This window comes from Trachurus trachurus, assembly GCF_905171665.1.
Source record: "Trachurus trachurus genome assembly, chromosome: 9".
In the NCBI taxonomy this organism is placed as follows: Eukaryota; Metazoa; Chordata; class Actinopteri; order Carangiformes; family Carangidae; genus Trachurus; species Trachurus trachurus.
In genome coordinates this window covers 11180278-11194484 of record NC_139895.1, presented here as the reverse complement: position 1 = coordinate 11194484, position 14207 = coordinate 11180278, and the positions used below count along the sequence as shown (strand labels likewise).

The 14207-nt window shown below is 42.2% G+C and overlaps 1 protein-coding gene across 1 annotated transcript in view; it reads right to left on the bottom strand.

The window, feature by feature from the left end:
* LOC310991931 (coiled-coil domain-containing protein 60-like) overlaps nucleotides 1–13453 on the bottom strand; it is a gene marked incomplete at its 5' end in the record, with an annotated part of 40974 nt that extends 27521 nt beyond the window's left edge. The window contains 3 exons of the mRNA XM_083979859.1: nucleotides 558–728; nucleotides 12406–12594; nucleotides 13446–13453. Of these exons, the coding sequence (XP_083835985.1) occupies nucleotides 558–728; nucleotides 12406–12594; nucleotides 13446–13453 (368 nt within the window). The remainder of the gene's footprint in view (nucleotides 1–557; nucleotides 729–12405; nucleotides 12595–13445) is intronic.
* Between the last annotated feature and the right edge of the window lie 754 nt (nucleotides 13454–14207).

The window sequence follows — 14207 nt, the reverse complement described above, 5'->3', positions numbered from 1 at the left end:
AAGCCAGGTAGTTTGTAAAATATGTTAAATGCTGACAACCAGAAGATGTATTTGATAGTTTGGATGTTTAGGTCTAGGTGCGAGTGGTGACTGCTTTGTTGTGACATCACACAGTTATAAAAGTCCTGACAGTTTGTTTTCAGGCTGATTTTTCTGAATACAGGCTGTGCTGATTTCTCTGTGGACTGAGGATTTGATACTTTCACAGTATTAATATAGAACTTAAACCTGCTTTATAACCAGAAAAGACAAGGTTAATCTTACTTTATACCTGTAGACCTTTAACTGCGGGGCTGTTGCTTTTTCTTTGCTGTCAGAGAAATGTAACGTTTCTTTTGCAACATTAAGAAAAACTTACTGACAAAAAAGCACATCAGTAAAATATCAGGAAGTCTGAAAAGTTGTGCAATACAGTTTGAGGTGCAGACCATACATAATGTAGAAATATAACTTATGGTTTAGTAAAGCAGTGTGTGTAATACAAACTGTACACTCTTCTGTACTAAGAAGGAACCAGAGGGAGTCACACCAAGATGAAATGAAACTTGCTGCCTCACCCCTCTGAATCGCTGCCTGAGTCAGAGGAGAAACGTGGAGGTCGCGGCTCCGCTCTTCGCTGCTCCTCCCTCCTCGTCCGCAGCTTCTCCTCCCTCTCCCGCTCCTCCCGTTCCTCTTTCTGCAGGAGGTGGAAGTAACTCTGGCCGCGTTTCATCGCCGATGCCAAACGCCTGCAAAGCAGCCACATACAAAAGTCAGAGTCATAAATACCCGGAGTCACCAAAGTGCTTTAATGATGATCTATGTTCACACTCCGACAACTCAAATGACAGAAATGAAAAAAAAAAAAAAACACAATGCACATAAACCACAACTGTCAACTCGACACATTAATCTCCCGTCTTTGTCAGGGACATAAAAATATCATCAAAGCCGGTGAGTAATGGTCAAAAGTACTCACATGTCATTTCAATAATCCCTCACAGCTACACACACACACACACACACACACGGCGAGCGAGCACACTGTAAATCATCCAAATCAGAGCAGCAAAGCAGCAGGCGGGCACAAATTACACCTAACTAGAGCATTATGGGAGAAACGTGTTACGTCTGCCCAGATTAATGACTTAATTATGGCGGTTTAGTTTCCAACCATAACCTTTCCTCAGATACTGTTTGCTTGTTTTTCTCACAGTGTACGCGTAATTACCTTTGCATCAATGCAGCACTGGAAAAATTAAAGGACACACACGTAGCAGTACAGAGGCAGGTGACTTTGCCAGGGGACCTGCGGAGGTAACGCATGCACCACTGTGTTTCTTAATCATTTCCTTCGAGTGGCTTTTCGTTTCTTGTGAGTGGAGGAGGCAGAGAGAAGCGAGGAGTCAAAGTGCAGGCTGCTGTGAAGCTCGTTACGGCGAGCTGGAGTGGGAGAGTCAAGGTGGCGGAGAACAGGCCGCCTGTAACGTCCTTTGCTGCTGAAATCAAGTGGGGGATTTACAAAAAATAAAAATAAAAAGAATATTAAAAGGTGCGGTATGTGCTTTAAAAATGAAATGAAGGCTGCGGCTCTGCTCGTGTGGATGTTGATGGGGGAGGAATTTTAATAAGACGGCGACTCTAAAATAAGCGAATCACAGGCAACATCGAGGGAATATGACGCAGAGATGGGCAATAATTCAATATCAGTACTTTCAGTGAATCTGTATGGAAACAATATGAAAACTGTTATTTTTATTACTATGTCTAAATATAAAAAACAATAAAAGTTTGAGTCAGAGCTTGCAGTCGATTGCAATACAACAAGTATCACTTTAAAGGGATAGTTCAACATTTTGGCAAATTGGCCCATTGCCATCCTTATAGTTTTAGGAGTAGGTTCGTTACCTTTAATTGTCGGTGCAAGCTATATTTAGAACAGCAGAGCAAAGCCGTGAGCTGTTCAGAGCTACGCTACGGAGGCTAATGGGATTTCTTGGTTTCCCATTTCTCATCAAATACACAATCCAACAACTCCAAAACGCTCTGGTGGACAAGTTGTGACCTGCACATTCACCACGCTATGAGATAATAACAGAAGACGGAGAAAATCTGAGTTGTTTTCGAGGTAAATTCATGCAAAACCACTGATGGGTGTTCCCGTGGGGGGCAGTTTTTCGGCAAGCAGTCTCTGAATTTACCTCGAAAACAACTCTGTTGCTCCGCCGTTCTAAAAATAACTTGCACTAATAACTGAAGTAAGCAATAACGGAAGTTTGCAGCGCAGGTGTTTGTTGCTTTGTTTCTAATCAACTGTCCTCCCCATTTACAGGCGTGCATGAGTGGAGCAGAGCAATACAGGAACATTTCAGCTCAGCGCAGTCCAACACAAACACCACCACCGACTGCAGCCTCAGTAATAAACAGCTGAAGTAACCTCTCTGAGAAATCCACTGTAAGCTTTGTAAACAGAGTATGTGGCAGGACTGCTGTCCTAGATTGCACAGATAAACCTAATTAAGAGACCAAATAAGTGTGTTGCTTGTGAGATTGCACACATATTCCTGTCGGCAATTTAAATGCTATCCCACTGGTCAAGACTAGGTGGCAGTAATGAGCAGAGCATCACAGTCACAGCAGAACAAGACAGAAAAAAACTACAATTAGCATCTAGCAGTTGGTGCCCCTGTTTGTCCAGACTTCTTGAGGTCTTGAGTGTATTTTATGAAAATTGGCGTAACAAAACTCCCTCCAGATATCAAGATGTGAGGGCACACTGACCTTGACCTTTGACCTTTGACCACCACATAACCAAACTCCAATTAATTCATCCTCCTCAAGGCCAAGTGAATGTTTATGCTAAGTTTGAGGTAATTCCTCTCCAGGGGGTTACTGAGATTTCACACTAATGAGAATGTGACAGACAGACAGACGGAGAGACGAGCAGACGGGTGAACAGACAGATGGATAAATGTGGAAACACAATGTTTGTTGTGACCGCGGCTGTCGTTGTGGCAGCAAAGATATGACAGCGAGCTAGCAAAGACAGGGCAGCGAAGCCGCGGGACAGAGAAGAGGGGCTTGTGTTTTAATATCACAAATCACAATTCTGCCTCAAGGTGTACAACATACAACACCCTTTATTCTTAGATCTGTGCTGAAAAACTGCCCCCGACGGGAACGCGCATCAGCGGTTTTGCATGAATTTACAAAAAACAACTCCGCCTCGTAACGTTCCGTTATTATCTCATAGTGTGGTGAATGTGCAGGTCACAACTTGCCCACGAAAGCATTTTCCAAAATGTTTAACTATCCCTTTAAGGACAAACTAGAAAAATAAAACTTGAACAATGAAAAAATAATGAAAATGTAGTTGTTCCTGTTGCATCATAAACCCAGATTCAGACACAAACAGTAGGAAAACTGAAGCATAATGACAAATTAATCCTTTCAGTATCAAAAACACCACACATTACCCACAATGCTATTAGTATTTCAGCCATCCAGGCAAATAAAATCAGTTCAAACCCTTTAAGTAACATGGTGCTAGTATGTTATTTTCATTGAAGCCCCATTCATGTGGGCAGGGAGCTAAACAGGAAGTCCAGCGGAGTGAAATGCGATCATTAGGAGTCATTAAACCTCTCCTTGGTTACCCCGGTTGGCCCGGTGCGACCTGTGAATGTGACCGCAACAAGGAGGAGGCTTCGTTTCCGTGATTATAAACATTACAAGACACAAACAAGAGGCGCGGCGAGGGGAAGTGGGGGGTGTCAGAGCGGCGGTGACCTTACAATATTCCCATGACCTTTCCTTTCCGGGCCGCACCAGACTTTCTTGCCAGGGCGAGACCAGACAAGCAAAGGCACAAACGCCTGCATATGTTCCAGCCCTCTGCTGCTCCAGTTCTTATTTGTTATCTAGCGAGCAGCTGGCTGGTAATATTTCGCCCACAAGTGGAGCCAAGCACTTCAGCCTAGGAGGGGAGGGAGGGTTGGGTGTGTGTGTATGTGCTTGTATGTGTGTGTGTGTGTGTGTGTGTGTGTGTGTGTGTGTGTGTGTGTGTGTGTGTGTGTGTGTGTGTGTGTGTGTGTGTGTGTGTGTGTGTGTGTGTGTGTGTGTGTGTGTGTGTGTGTGTGTGTGTGTGTGTGTGTGTGTGTGGTACCATGCATTTGTGTTCCAGCATGCTAATTTGGCTCTGTTTTTTGGTGAAACACCGAGTGCACACAGTTGTAGCTCGGAGGCATGGCTGTTCTATTTGCATATCACCACACCCCTGATATTACTTATTAATCTTCAGATGTGACATCTAAGTCCAAAATACAACCGTCTTAATTAAAGTGTGTTCCTATCAGCATTGCTAATGACTTGTAGCTTCAAATGTGCAAAAAACTTTTCTTTTCTTTTTTTTTCTTTTTCCCTGGAGTAGCTGCCAGCTGCCAAGAGTGTGGGAGGTGGCTCAGTGACCTTGGCTCAGACGTGACTAATTTTGATAGCTCTTTGCGCTAAAGTGACTCTTTCACTTTAGTTCAGCTAATGTTTTTCCTTTTTTTTTTTCGTTTTAAGTGGTTAATATCTTCGAACTGGCAGGCGAGCGGGGTGTCTCGCCGCTCGCGCTTGATGCACCACACACACACGCACGCACAAATGTTTAAATGCTTGTGACAAAAGCAGCGGCTGTGTCTGAGTGTAACATGAAAGCTGAACAATAATACGGCGAAGGGAAAGTTTGGAGAGTGGGATGGAGGGAGGGGTGATGGTGGGAGGGTGGGAGGGGGGGGAGGACAGAAGAAAAGCTGCCGAGTCAGACAGGCTGCAGCATTTGGTGTGACAAGAAAATAAAAGGCATTGAGAAGAAGCAATGTATCATCAATACATAAACACACAATGAAAACTTTTGTGTTGGGAAGCCAAGAAGCTCTGAAGTGAAACCCCATTATGCCTCGTCTCATCGCCGCCGCCTGTCCCTCCAGTCAATAACAAGTTATTCCTCTTTGTGGGAGTGAATCATGACCACAAATTAGAGGCTTGGCTTGAAAAGCTCATTAAAGATGACAATGCTTGGAAGGAGGATTTGATGGGTGGTTAAAAATTGATGGCAATGTAAAACATTTACACATTTATGCATAAGGGGAATGTGCTGCTGATGGAGAGGGACAGCTTCTTTTTTTTTTTTTAACAGATCAGATCCTGGGAGCCCTTTGGGTGGCAGCCTGTTGCCAGGCAACAAAAGAGACAGGGTTCGCTGTAGGTGAGAAATCTTTACAGCGATTAGACCAACTAAGATATTGTGGCTCTACTCATTGCTTCCACTTTCACATGATCATAAACTGTGTGGATTTTTTTTTTAAAGCCAGACTTGTGATGAAAGATGAAAGATGAAATGTTTCACAGAAGACACTCAAAAAGATTTCATGATCAAGTTCCTAATTATAAATCAAAAGGAAGAACTCAACTTGGGGAAGTATTATCTGTCAGCTGCAATGTGACTAGAAACAGGACTCGCAGCGGTTTTGACAAGACAGCGTGGGATGCTTCGTGTCAACATCGCCAGAGAAAAATGGCAGACCCCGAACAACACAAGCTGGTGCAGTCATAAAATGACAGAGTACCACAGGCAGAGAGGGTAAGAGCCAAAACACCCTCATTAGGCTTTGCAGTATCTACTGAGACAAAAAAAATGGAAAGGAAACAGCAGGAAATACTAAACCAAACCGGATTCTCGTGACGGCCACACACCGGATCGTTTTATGGAGAATCACAGTTGGCCTCCATATTGTGCCAGTGTGAGAAGACAGTGGCCACATGCTCAAGGCATGAATGCATCAGTAAAAAAAAACCCATAACAAAACAAAAGCCCCAAGATGTGAAGAAAGTTCAACAAAAAATATTTCACATGCACGATGTGAATGAATTATAATGACGACGACTGTGGAGCAAGAACTAATAAGTGAATACCATTGAAATTGTGTCCTAATTTCCATCTCATCTTTAAATAGAAGGGAAAAAGAGCCAATTACTACAGCTGTGTCTTGGTTTTGGGATTTTCTTAAATTATGCGACAAATCCCTGTCCTACTGAGGAGGATTAGGGATGTCTGAAATACATTATTTGACATTATGTAATATTATTATCCCATTCTTCTGATATTTCTGCATTTTTATCTATTTTATTCCATGAATCCTGAGTTCAAAATATATTTTTCTCTGGTGCTAGTCTTCCTATGAAGGTTGTGAGACGTGACATCCCCTCTATGTGCTGAGAATGAGTTGATGCATTTATGTATATAAATGTATGTTTATGTATATCTTGGCCACATAGAAAAAAAGCTCTCATTATAGCCAGTTTAACACCTAACATCATTGATCTGGTTTCCAGGCATTAAATATAACCTGGAAGCTTTATAGCTATTTGAGGCAAATGCAGAGACTGCTTGCCAAAAAACTGCCCCCGACGGGAATTTGCATGAATTTACCTCTAAAACAACTCCGTCTCGTAACGTTCTGTTATTATCTCATAGCGTGGTGAATGTGCAGGTCACAACTTGTCCACCAGAGCGTTTTGGAGTTGTTGGATTGTGTATTTGATGAGTTTAATTTAATGAGGGAAACCAAGAAATCCCATTAGCCTCCGTAGCGTAGCTCTGAGCAGCTTGCGGCTCTGCTCTGCCGTTCTAAAAATAGCTTGCACCGACAATTAAAGGTAACGAACCTACTGCTATGACTATAGGGATTATGCAATTTTAAAGTCAATTCTGATCCATGTAAATATTGAAAAATAACTCCAGAGATTCTTCTTGATGAGGTACAAAGAGAGTGTGGACCAGGGCAAAGCAGCAAATGAGCAACAGTCTTACTGTAACAGTGTGGTTAGATATCCAAGTCATTTATTTTCACTCTTGAGTTCAGGCTTAAACCAAGGATACTGTAGAAGCTGAAGCAGCAGGAGACGGTCAGGAGGGGATAGCAGCTAATGGAGGGAGAGATGAGAAGAGGAGGAGGAGGAGGAGGAGGAGGAAGACAGACAGCTATAAACATGCTGATGTGGGAGCGGCAGCGAGGGCAGACGCAAGTGAGACTGAGAGCACAAGTTCTCTGTTGAAAACTGAGCTGGAAGCCTGACGTACTTAGCCTAGCTTAGCATTAAGACTGGAGGGAAACCACCGGCTCTTTCTCTCTCCAAAGTTCAAAAATACACCTTCTAGCATGTTCATGTCCAGATCCCTTACTCCCAAGACTATTTTCAAAATGACTTTTTGGTTAGATGACTGAAATAATGTATGTGGTTAACAAAGCTCAAGATTTTCTTATTTTTCTTCCATAAAATACATCAGTGAAGAGCCCAGTTATGAGTTTCATTAGCGTTTAGGCCAAGTGGTTAAAAGAGAGTATGTTTATATTCACTTTTGGATATTATTTCTGACTTTGTATGGCTTTTGTATAGGTAAGTGTTAGAAGTTCAGCTGTGAGGACATTGAAGCCATCACAGTTTAGTCCTGCTGATTGAATTCAGGCTTCAAAATTCAAAAAGGGGGTGTTTATTTGTAAAGATAAGATGATAATGCTGAACATAAGGTGGAAGCATCATGAATCTATGTTTATTTTCTGCAGTAATCAAAAAGTTCATGTAAATATCCTCCTGGCTTTTTGTTGAGAGCAACAAGATGATGCCAACGTCCAAGGCAAGGCAAGGCAAGGCAATTTTATTTGTATAGCCCCCCAAGTCGTCTTTCCTATTGTACTCTATACGAAGATAAATGCTGTGGTCTTATAGGGAGTTATACATTTCTGCTCTTTATTAGCTTTTTCCTGCCTTTATGCAAAGCCAGTCTAACTTCCTACACAGTAACAGACAAAAATGTATTTTTTTGTGATTTTGGAGAACCGAGTCTTTCTTCGGTGTGATTGCTGTGTTGAGAGGAGATAATGGTGATAACCTGCTGGTGCATATTCCAATTTAGACCTCCTTTATGAAAAATCAGGATTGCTGAAAAACAGACCACTACATGTCAAACGTTTCCCCGTAACTGCCCAAGCAGAAAAAAAACAAAACAGATGAAAAAAAGCAAAGTGCTGATTGAGTTCAAGAGGTTCGCTCCGGCCAAAGAAGCAGTTAGATGTATGAGCTTTCAACATGTGAACTGACAGAGGATGGGCTGCCATTTGGCCCTGAAAGCCATCCCAGTCCCAAATCATTACTCCTGTATTCACTTGCAGGGATAAACAGCCACAATTCATCTGGGGGTTAGTTTCTCCTGTGAAAATGGCAACCTTTCTCCATAACACCTGTATGAATAATTCAGCACTCTGGGCTCTATCAGAGGCTGTCAGAAATGTCAGCCGGGTTGGAAGTACCCTTGGCTGCCCCCGGAGGATGTTGTCTCTACACCCTGAGGTGGGGTTAGGGGGTTGCACACACACACACACACACATACACACACTGGACCAAATGCCACAGCTTTTTCACTGCCAGGGCTCCTCTGCCTGCAGGACACAGAAGCAGTGAAAAGCAGAGCATACCTGCAGTGAGCGAACCGTTGCAGCTTTTTTTTTTTTTACTGAGCTGTTATTGTTAAATGTGACTTTTTCCATGAAAAGGTGCCACGATAGTCGTTATCTGTTTCACGGGAAATAGCACGGACACACCACATATTTATATCATCACTGTCTCCTACAAAAAGTAAACAGAAGGGATTCATTTTTTTTTTTTTTCCATATTTGTTAAACACCCACAGATGTAACTCTCACCTGGCATGGCCCAGATGCTTCCTCAAGGAAATGATATCTTCTCTTTTTCCATTCTGGCTACGAAAAACTGGTGAACTCTGAAAAACAAAGTGCATAAAAAATAAAGACGTGAAAAACAAACCAAAAAAAAAAAAAAAGGAAAAAAGCGCAGCAGCAGCTATTATCCTTTTTGTCTGCTGAGTTGCACTGGGGCACCTCTTCACCCATGAAAGACTCTGCCGCATCCCCATGTGACCTCTGCAGAGGCAAATTGGGCAGCGGGCCAAGGGTAAAAACTGTCTCTAATATGACACTGCTTATGGAAATGACAGATAATCAGGCAATTAATCTCTACATAATTAACTGCAATGCAAGATAAACTGATGTTTTCTACAGTGTAAATTGGATAACAGGGTGTGAGAGGAGTGTAAACGTGGGCTTAATGATCAACAGTTGCACCTTACTAACTCCTGAGGAATCTGGAAGATCGCTGTAAAGGGACCGGTGGCCTGGTGTCTGCGGTGGGTCATCGGCCAGCAGCGCCTATGAATAGATCACCAGGGAGAAAGCAAAGATGTAGAGCTGATTTCTATCATCAGGCTTCTCATTTCGTTTCTTTCTGCATTTACAATCCAATAATATTAAAAAACAGAACAATAATTATGAATCTCAAGCTGTTAAAAAAGGGGAGGCAATTGAATACTTAAAACTTAAAGTGCAATAAATATACGTATATATCAAAATGCTACAAAATGTACCATCAAATGATATTCTGCATTTAGAGGAGTTTGTACTTTTTGGTCACGGGTCATTCTACTTTTGATGTAAAGTAGACTCTTCAGAAACTAAAGCTAAATGTCACTGGGCTACATAATGTCAGGCAGTAATTAGCATAATTGTTACATCACTGTGTGATATTTTCACTCGGCTGAACTCCCTTTACAGCGGTCTTTATTTACAGATTTATTCCTGTTGTCAAACAACAAGCAGATGTATGAAATACCGTCTGACAAACCGCTGGTGAGTTGCTAGATCTAGCTATTTGTTTGCTCAATTAGAAAGACTATGGCTACAACTATGCAGCTTTAGCTTGATTATTTAACAACATTATTATGTATGTAGCCATTTGTGTAACTTCTAACTCTCTAACTTATGTTACTAGTTAAAACTAAATGACTAGGTCCATTTTATTTTTAGAACAGCATCTCCTCTGGAAAATGCACCTTCACTTGCTAAAAAAAAAAAAAAATTGCATAGCAGCTTGCCTAGTGTATTTAAGTATTGGCAGGTTAAATAAAATACTTCCACCCTGGCAGCATTTCCTGCACTATCAACAAGACCACCATTTCATTTCGAATCTTTCTTCCCTCACGACAACAACAACATTTAAATCGAGTCAGGGCTCCAACTCCGACCATGGATCAATGACTTAAAAAAGTGAGCCAAAGCTCATCTCTTGCTCCAAACTTCAACAGATTTCACTTTCAACTGCAGAAATGTTCGGGCCCAGCACCAAGCAGTCAGAGTTCTGATTTAGTTCAGTAATAACAAAAATGTCAAGCTGAATTTTTGGAGGATAATGTGTATGAATTCAAAAAACATCAAAAATGTTTCAACTTACTGAGCTTTGCAGCTGTAAAAACTTTTTATGGGGAGTTTGAAATTTTTAGTCTGTAGAATAAAACCTTGAAGATGGAACAAAGTGACGCACACCTTAAATGTTACAAGGTTTTTACCCTATAACAGGAGAAGCATTTCCAGAGAGTAAATGCTGAGTCGTTGGTGGTTAATATAGTTACAAAATCTTTAAATGTCATAGGTTCTTAGATGAACTGGACAAGGCCCGAGCAGAGTTTTAGCGTTCAAACAGCAACATCCAAAGGACAAGAGATGGTGTCGAAGAGCGTGGAAATGCCACGGCCGTCACATTTCACTGTGAGGCCCTTGCTCCACCCCGCCGTCTCTCTTCATCTTCCTCCACTCCCTCCTTCTCCTCATCATCCCCTTGTCCCCACACGCTTCTGCTGATGGATGAGCTCATTTGCCGCAAATCTCTTTCGAGTCAAACCGGGACACTGTTGTTGCCTTTCTGCTACTTCAGTCAGTGGACACAGAGAAACAGCATATGAATACTGTATGTGCCCCTATGAATGCATGTTCCCTTTTATGTAACGGAGAAATGTATTATCTTAGAAACGGTCTGTGTATTTCCATGCAGCGCCCGCAGGAGTAACACACACACAAGCCCCAAACAACTGTTAGTATTACATTTGTCTTAAGAGCACCACAGAGAGCTGAATCAAAAGCATTGTAAATGTAATAACACAGAGCAGGAAACTGCAGGAGACAAGATTGCCTTGTTTTCCCTCCTTGGTGATTTACAGTGTATATGGGGATATTCTTGTCCACTGTAGGCATAGAGAGACAATGGATTGGCAACAGGCATGGCTAAACCAATTCAGCGGAGGAATTTCTGCAAGCAATAGCATCATTTTGTGTTCGATCGAAGTTCAGCCGTCGCTCCGTATTACATCTGACTCACTGCTGGCTGCAATAACTTGTAAAATGGCTTTCCAAAAATATATTTCCATAGATAAGCCGGTCCATTTTGATGTGTCAGTTTTGATACGGACCACGTCTCTCTATTCGCCGGGCCGGCCGAGCCAGCCAGGCCTGCCTCAGCTACGGAGCCAGCCTCACAATAACTATGATGAATGCAGTGTCCACAGGAACAAACCAGCCATTTGACACTTCATCCCCTTTGATGCATTAGCTGCTAATATCCCGTGGATCCATGGCGGGCTGTTTGAAGCCTTGTGATTTTCTGCAACTGGCTTCTGCAGAGCCGGCCCTCCCCTGAGCGCAGGTGACTGTAATCATCTTACAAATGGCAATGTCTTACTTCAAATACATTTGTTTGCAGGCTTTTGGGGTGGGGGGGGGGTCAGACACAGCATCTGAGATACTGATTAGGAAAAACGGACTCTGCGACCCAACTCCTCTCTGCAACTTGAATCACACTGAGGCCTATTAAAGCAAACTGGGTCACGGGTGCGTTTCCAGATCCATTGAATGCGAGTCCGAAATGTGTTTTCATCTGGGCTAGAAAATTTGATTTGCGGCACACTTGATGCGCTCGAGAGCAGAGAAGGATCAGTGTCCATTAAAAGTAGATGAAGTGACTGGTCTTGGAAGGGACTACTCTCGCCTGAGGGGGGGTGGTGAGGGGTGACTGACTGATGAATGAGAGATAGAAAAATCCTGCCATGAAATGAAAGGGATCACACACTTGTACACAGAAAGAGATGAAAATATCGCTTGAGAAGGGGCATTAGCAGTTCAAGGGAGGAAAAGCAGGAGGGACCGTGAAAACTTTCTGATCTTTAGCAGCTGCCAGATGGGATGGGATGAATCAGAAAGAAAATAGCAAAGAGAGAGAGAGAGAGAGAGAGAAAGACAGTTCGGCTTCTTTCAGATGAGGATTTTTATTATTATTATTTTGGTGGGTGAATGAATAAACTGCCAGTGATCTTTGAAGTTAATCCCAATTCAAGACATCAAAATGATTTGGTGATGTGTTTACAGGGGGTAGGAAAACTCACTAGAGAGAGTATCTTCACACAAACACACACACACACACACACACACACACACACACACAAAAATCAGCAACTGAAATACCTCTAAGACACGTTGTTGCCCCATATTCAGGATCGCTGCTGCTTTGTTCTCCAGATGTGAGGGCTGTCTGGGCGCTTCTCTTGTTCCACCGGGTGTTTGGCGGCCGCTCAGCCGGAGCAGGTGCAGCTCTCCTCGGTCATGACTCTCCCAGGAGTCCGGCGGCTCCTCCGACTCCTCCTCCTCCCCTCGCCGCCGACGCCACTGGTTTCTGGTCACAAACCGAGGCAGGATTCAGCGACTTATTTCGATTAATCATGATAAAAATCTCTCTCACAAAGCGCACTGAAGTTGTAGATCGACGGTTGACACACTCGTTCAGTGAATACACGGTGGTAATGTGTTTAATCTGATATTTACGTTACAACAACAACAAACTAGCCAAACGGTCAGACTTTTTTTTTTCTCCTTGCCCTGCTGTGAACTGCGTTCCCATGGCAACGGTAAATGAATGAGGCTCAGCCCACAAGGAAGTAAAACAAATATGTCGCCAAAATAATGTGCACACTTCTGACTTCTCATATTAGTATGATAATAGATGGTGCAACATGAGTATAAAGACTGTTAAAAATAATAATAATATATATTTTTTTTTAATCGACGAAGCCACATTACGTTTGTAAAGGGCGTTGTTTATGCTAGTGGGCCACGACGCCGCCATCTTGTTATTACCTGATGCAGCCAAAAAGACGGTTTAGGTAGAGTATCTTTGATGCAGCAAACCAAACTGTATCTTTGGCTGAGCTGTTAATGGACAAACAGAAAGGCAAAAGTCAGAGATACATATTGGGTAGCCTCCCGTCAGTGCCCTGGTTTCTGTTTACTTCTGGTTTCGGTCTTCTAGCGGATCCGGAAATCACCAAATTCACCAAAGTAAAAGTGTTCACCAACATAAAACTTATAAAACAGACAATAACTTGTAATACAATAAAAGAAAAGGGTTAACTTAATGGCTCAGGGATTTTCTTGTAAATTATACTCCTTAAATTAAAAAGTTTCACCGCATTTTATTAGCTTGGTGCTTTTATTTTGACGGAAAGGCTCTTAGCCCTCCTCACTCACCTCCACATTTTGCACCAGCCATGCAATTATCCTTGTTGAGGCTTTTGCATTGACAATTTTGATACCCAAATTTGTGAAAACCGACCTATAATGCCTGTCAGATGAAGAATGTGACATATTAATCAGTTCCAGTGGGAATAAATTATGTTTAAGTTTCTTAAAATGTAGACTCTTTGCTTCATTGGAAAAGCTCAAGTGCAATTAATAACGTTTAAGATGGCTTTGTTTCATTAAGCCTAACCAATAAAAGACCACAGGCAAGACCCTAAATGTGCCAGAGCTACTATGTGGAGTATTTATCATAATCAACACTATTAATGACACCTGTGTTTTCCCATTATGACTAGGTCAAAATGATTTGTGGGAAAAGCTTTGATAACACAACTATTGTTAATTGTCCATTAAGCCATGACTTTGATGGTGAAATGGCATGCACAATATCAGGACCCTGAAACAATTGAGTTCACCCCACGACCAAAAGTCAAAATGTCTATAGACAAGGCTTGTTGTCCTCTAACTGTTGTCTCACTCTTATTACTGTATGAATCTTACAACCTGGAAATATAGCCTACCATAGGCTACTTGACTACAGAGTGACATAGACAGTGAATGTTTCTGCATGGCAACATTATTAATCACTTATCTCTGAGATAGTGAAACTCACACTCGTGGCCAAAATATGGGAAATATACTGTTTTACTATACTGGCTGAAGTAAACCAAATGCTTAGGCTATGTAATATTTGGTTTTGTCAGACCACCA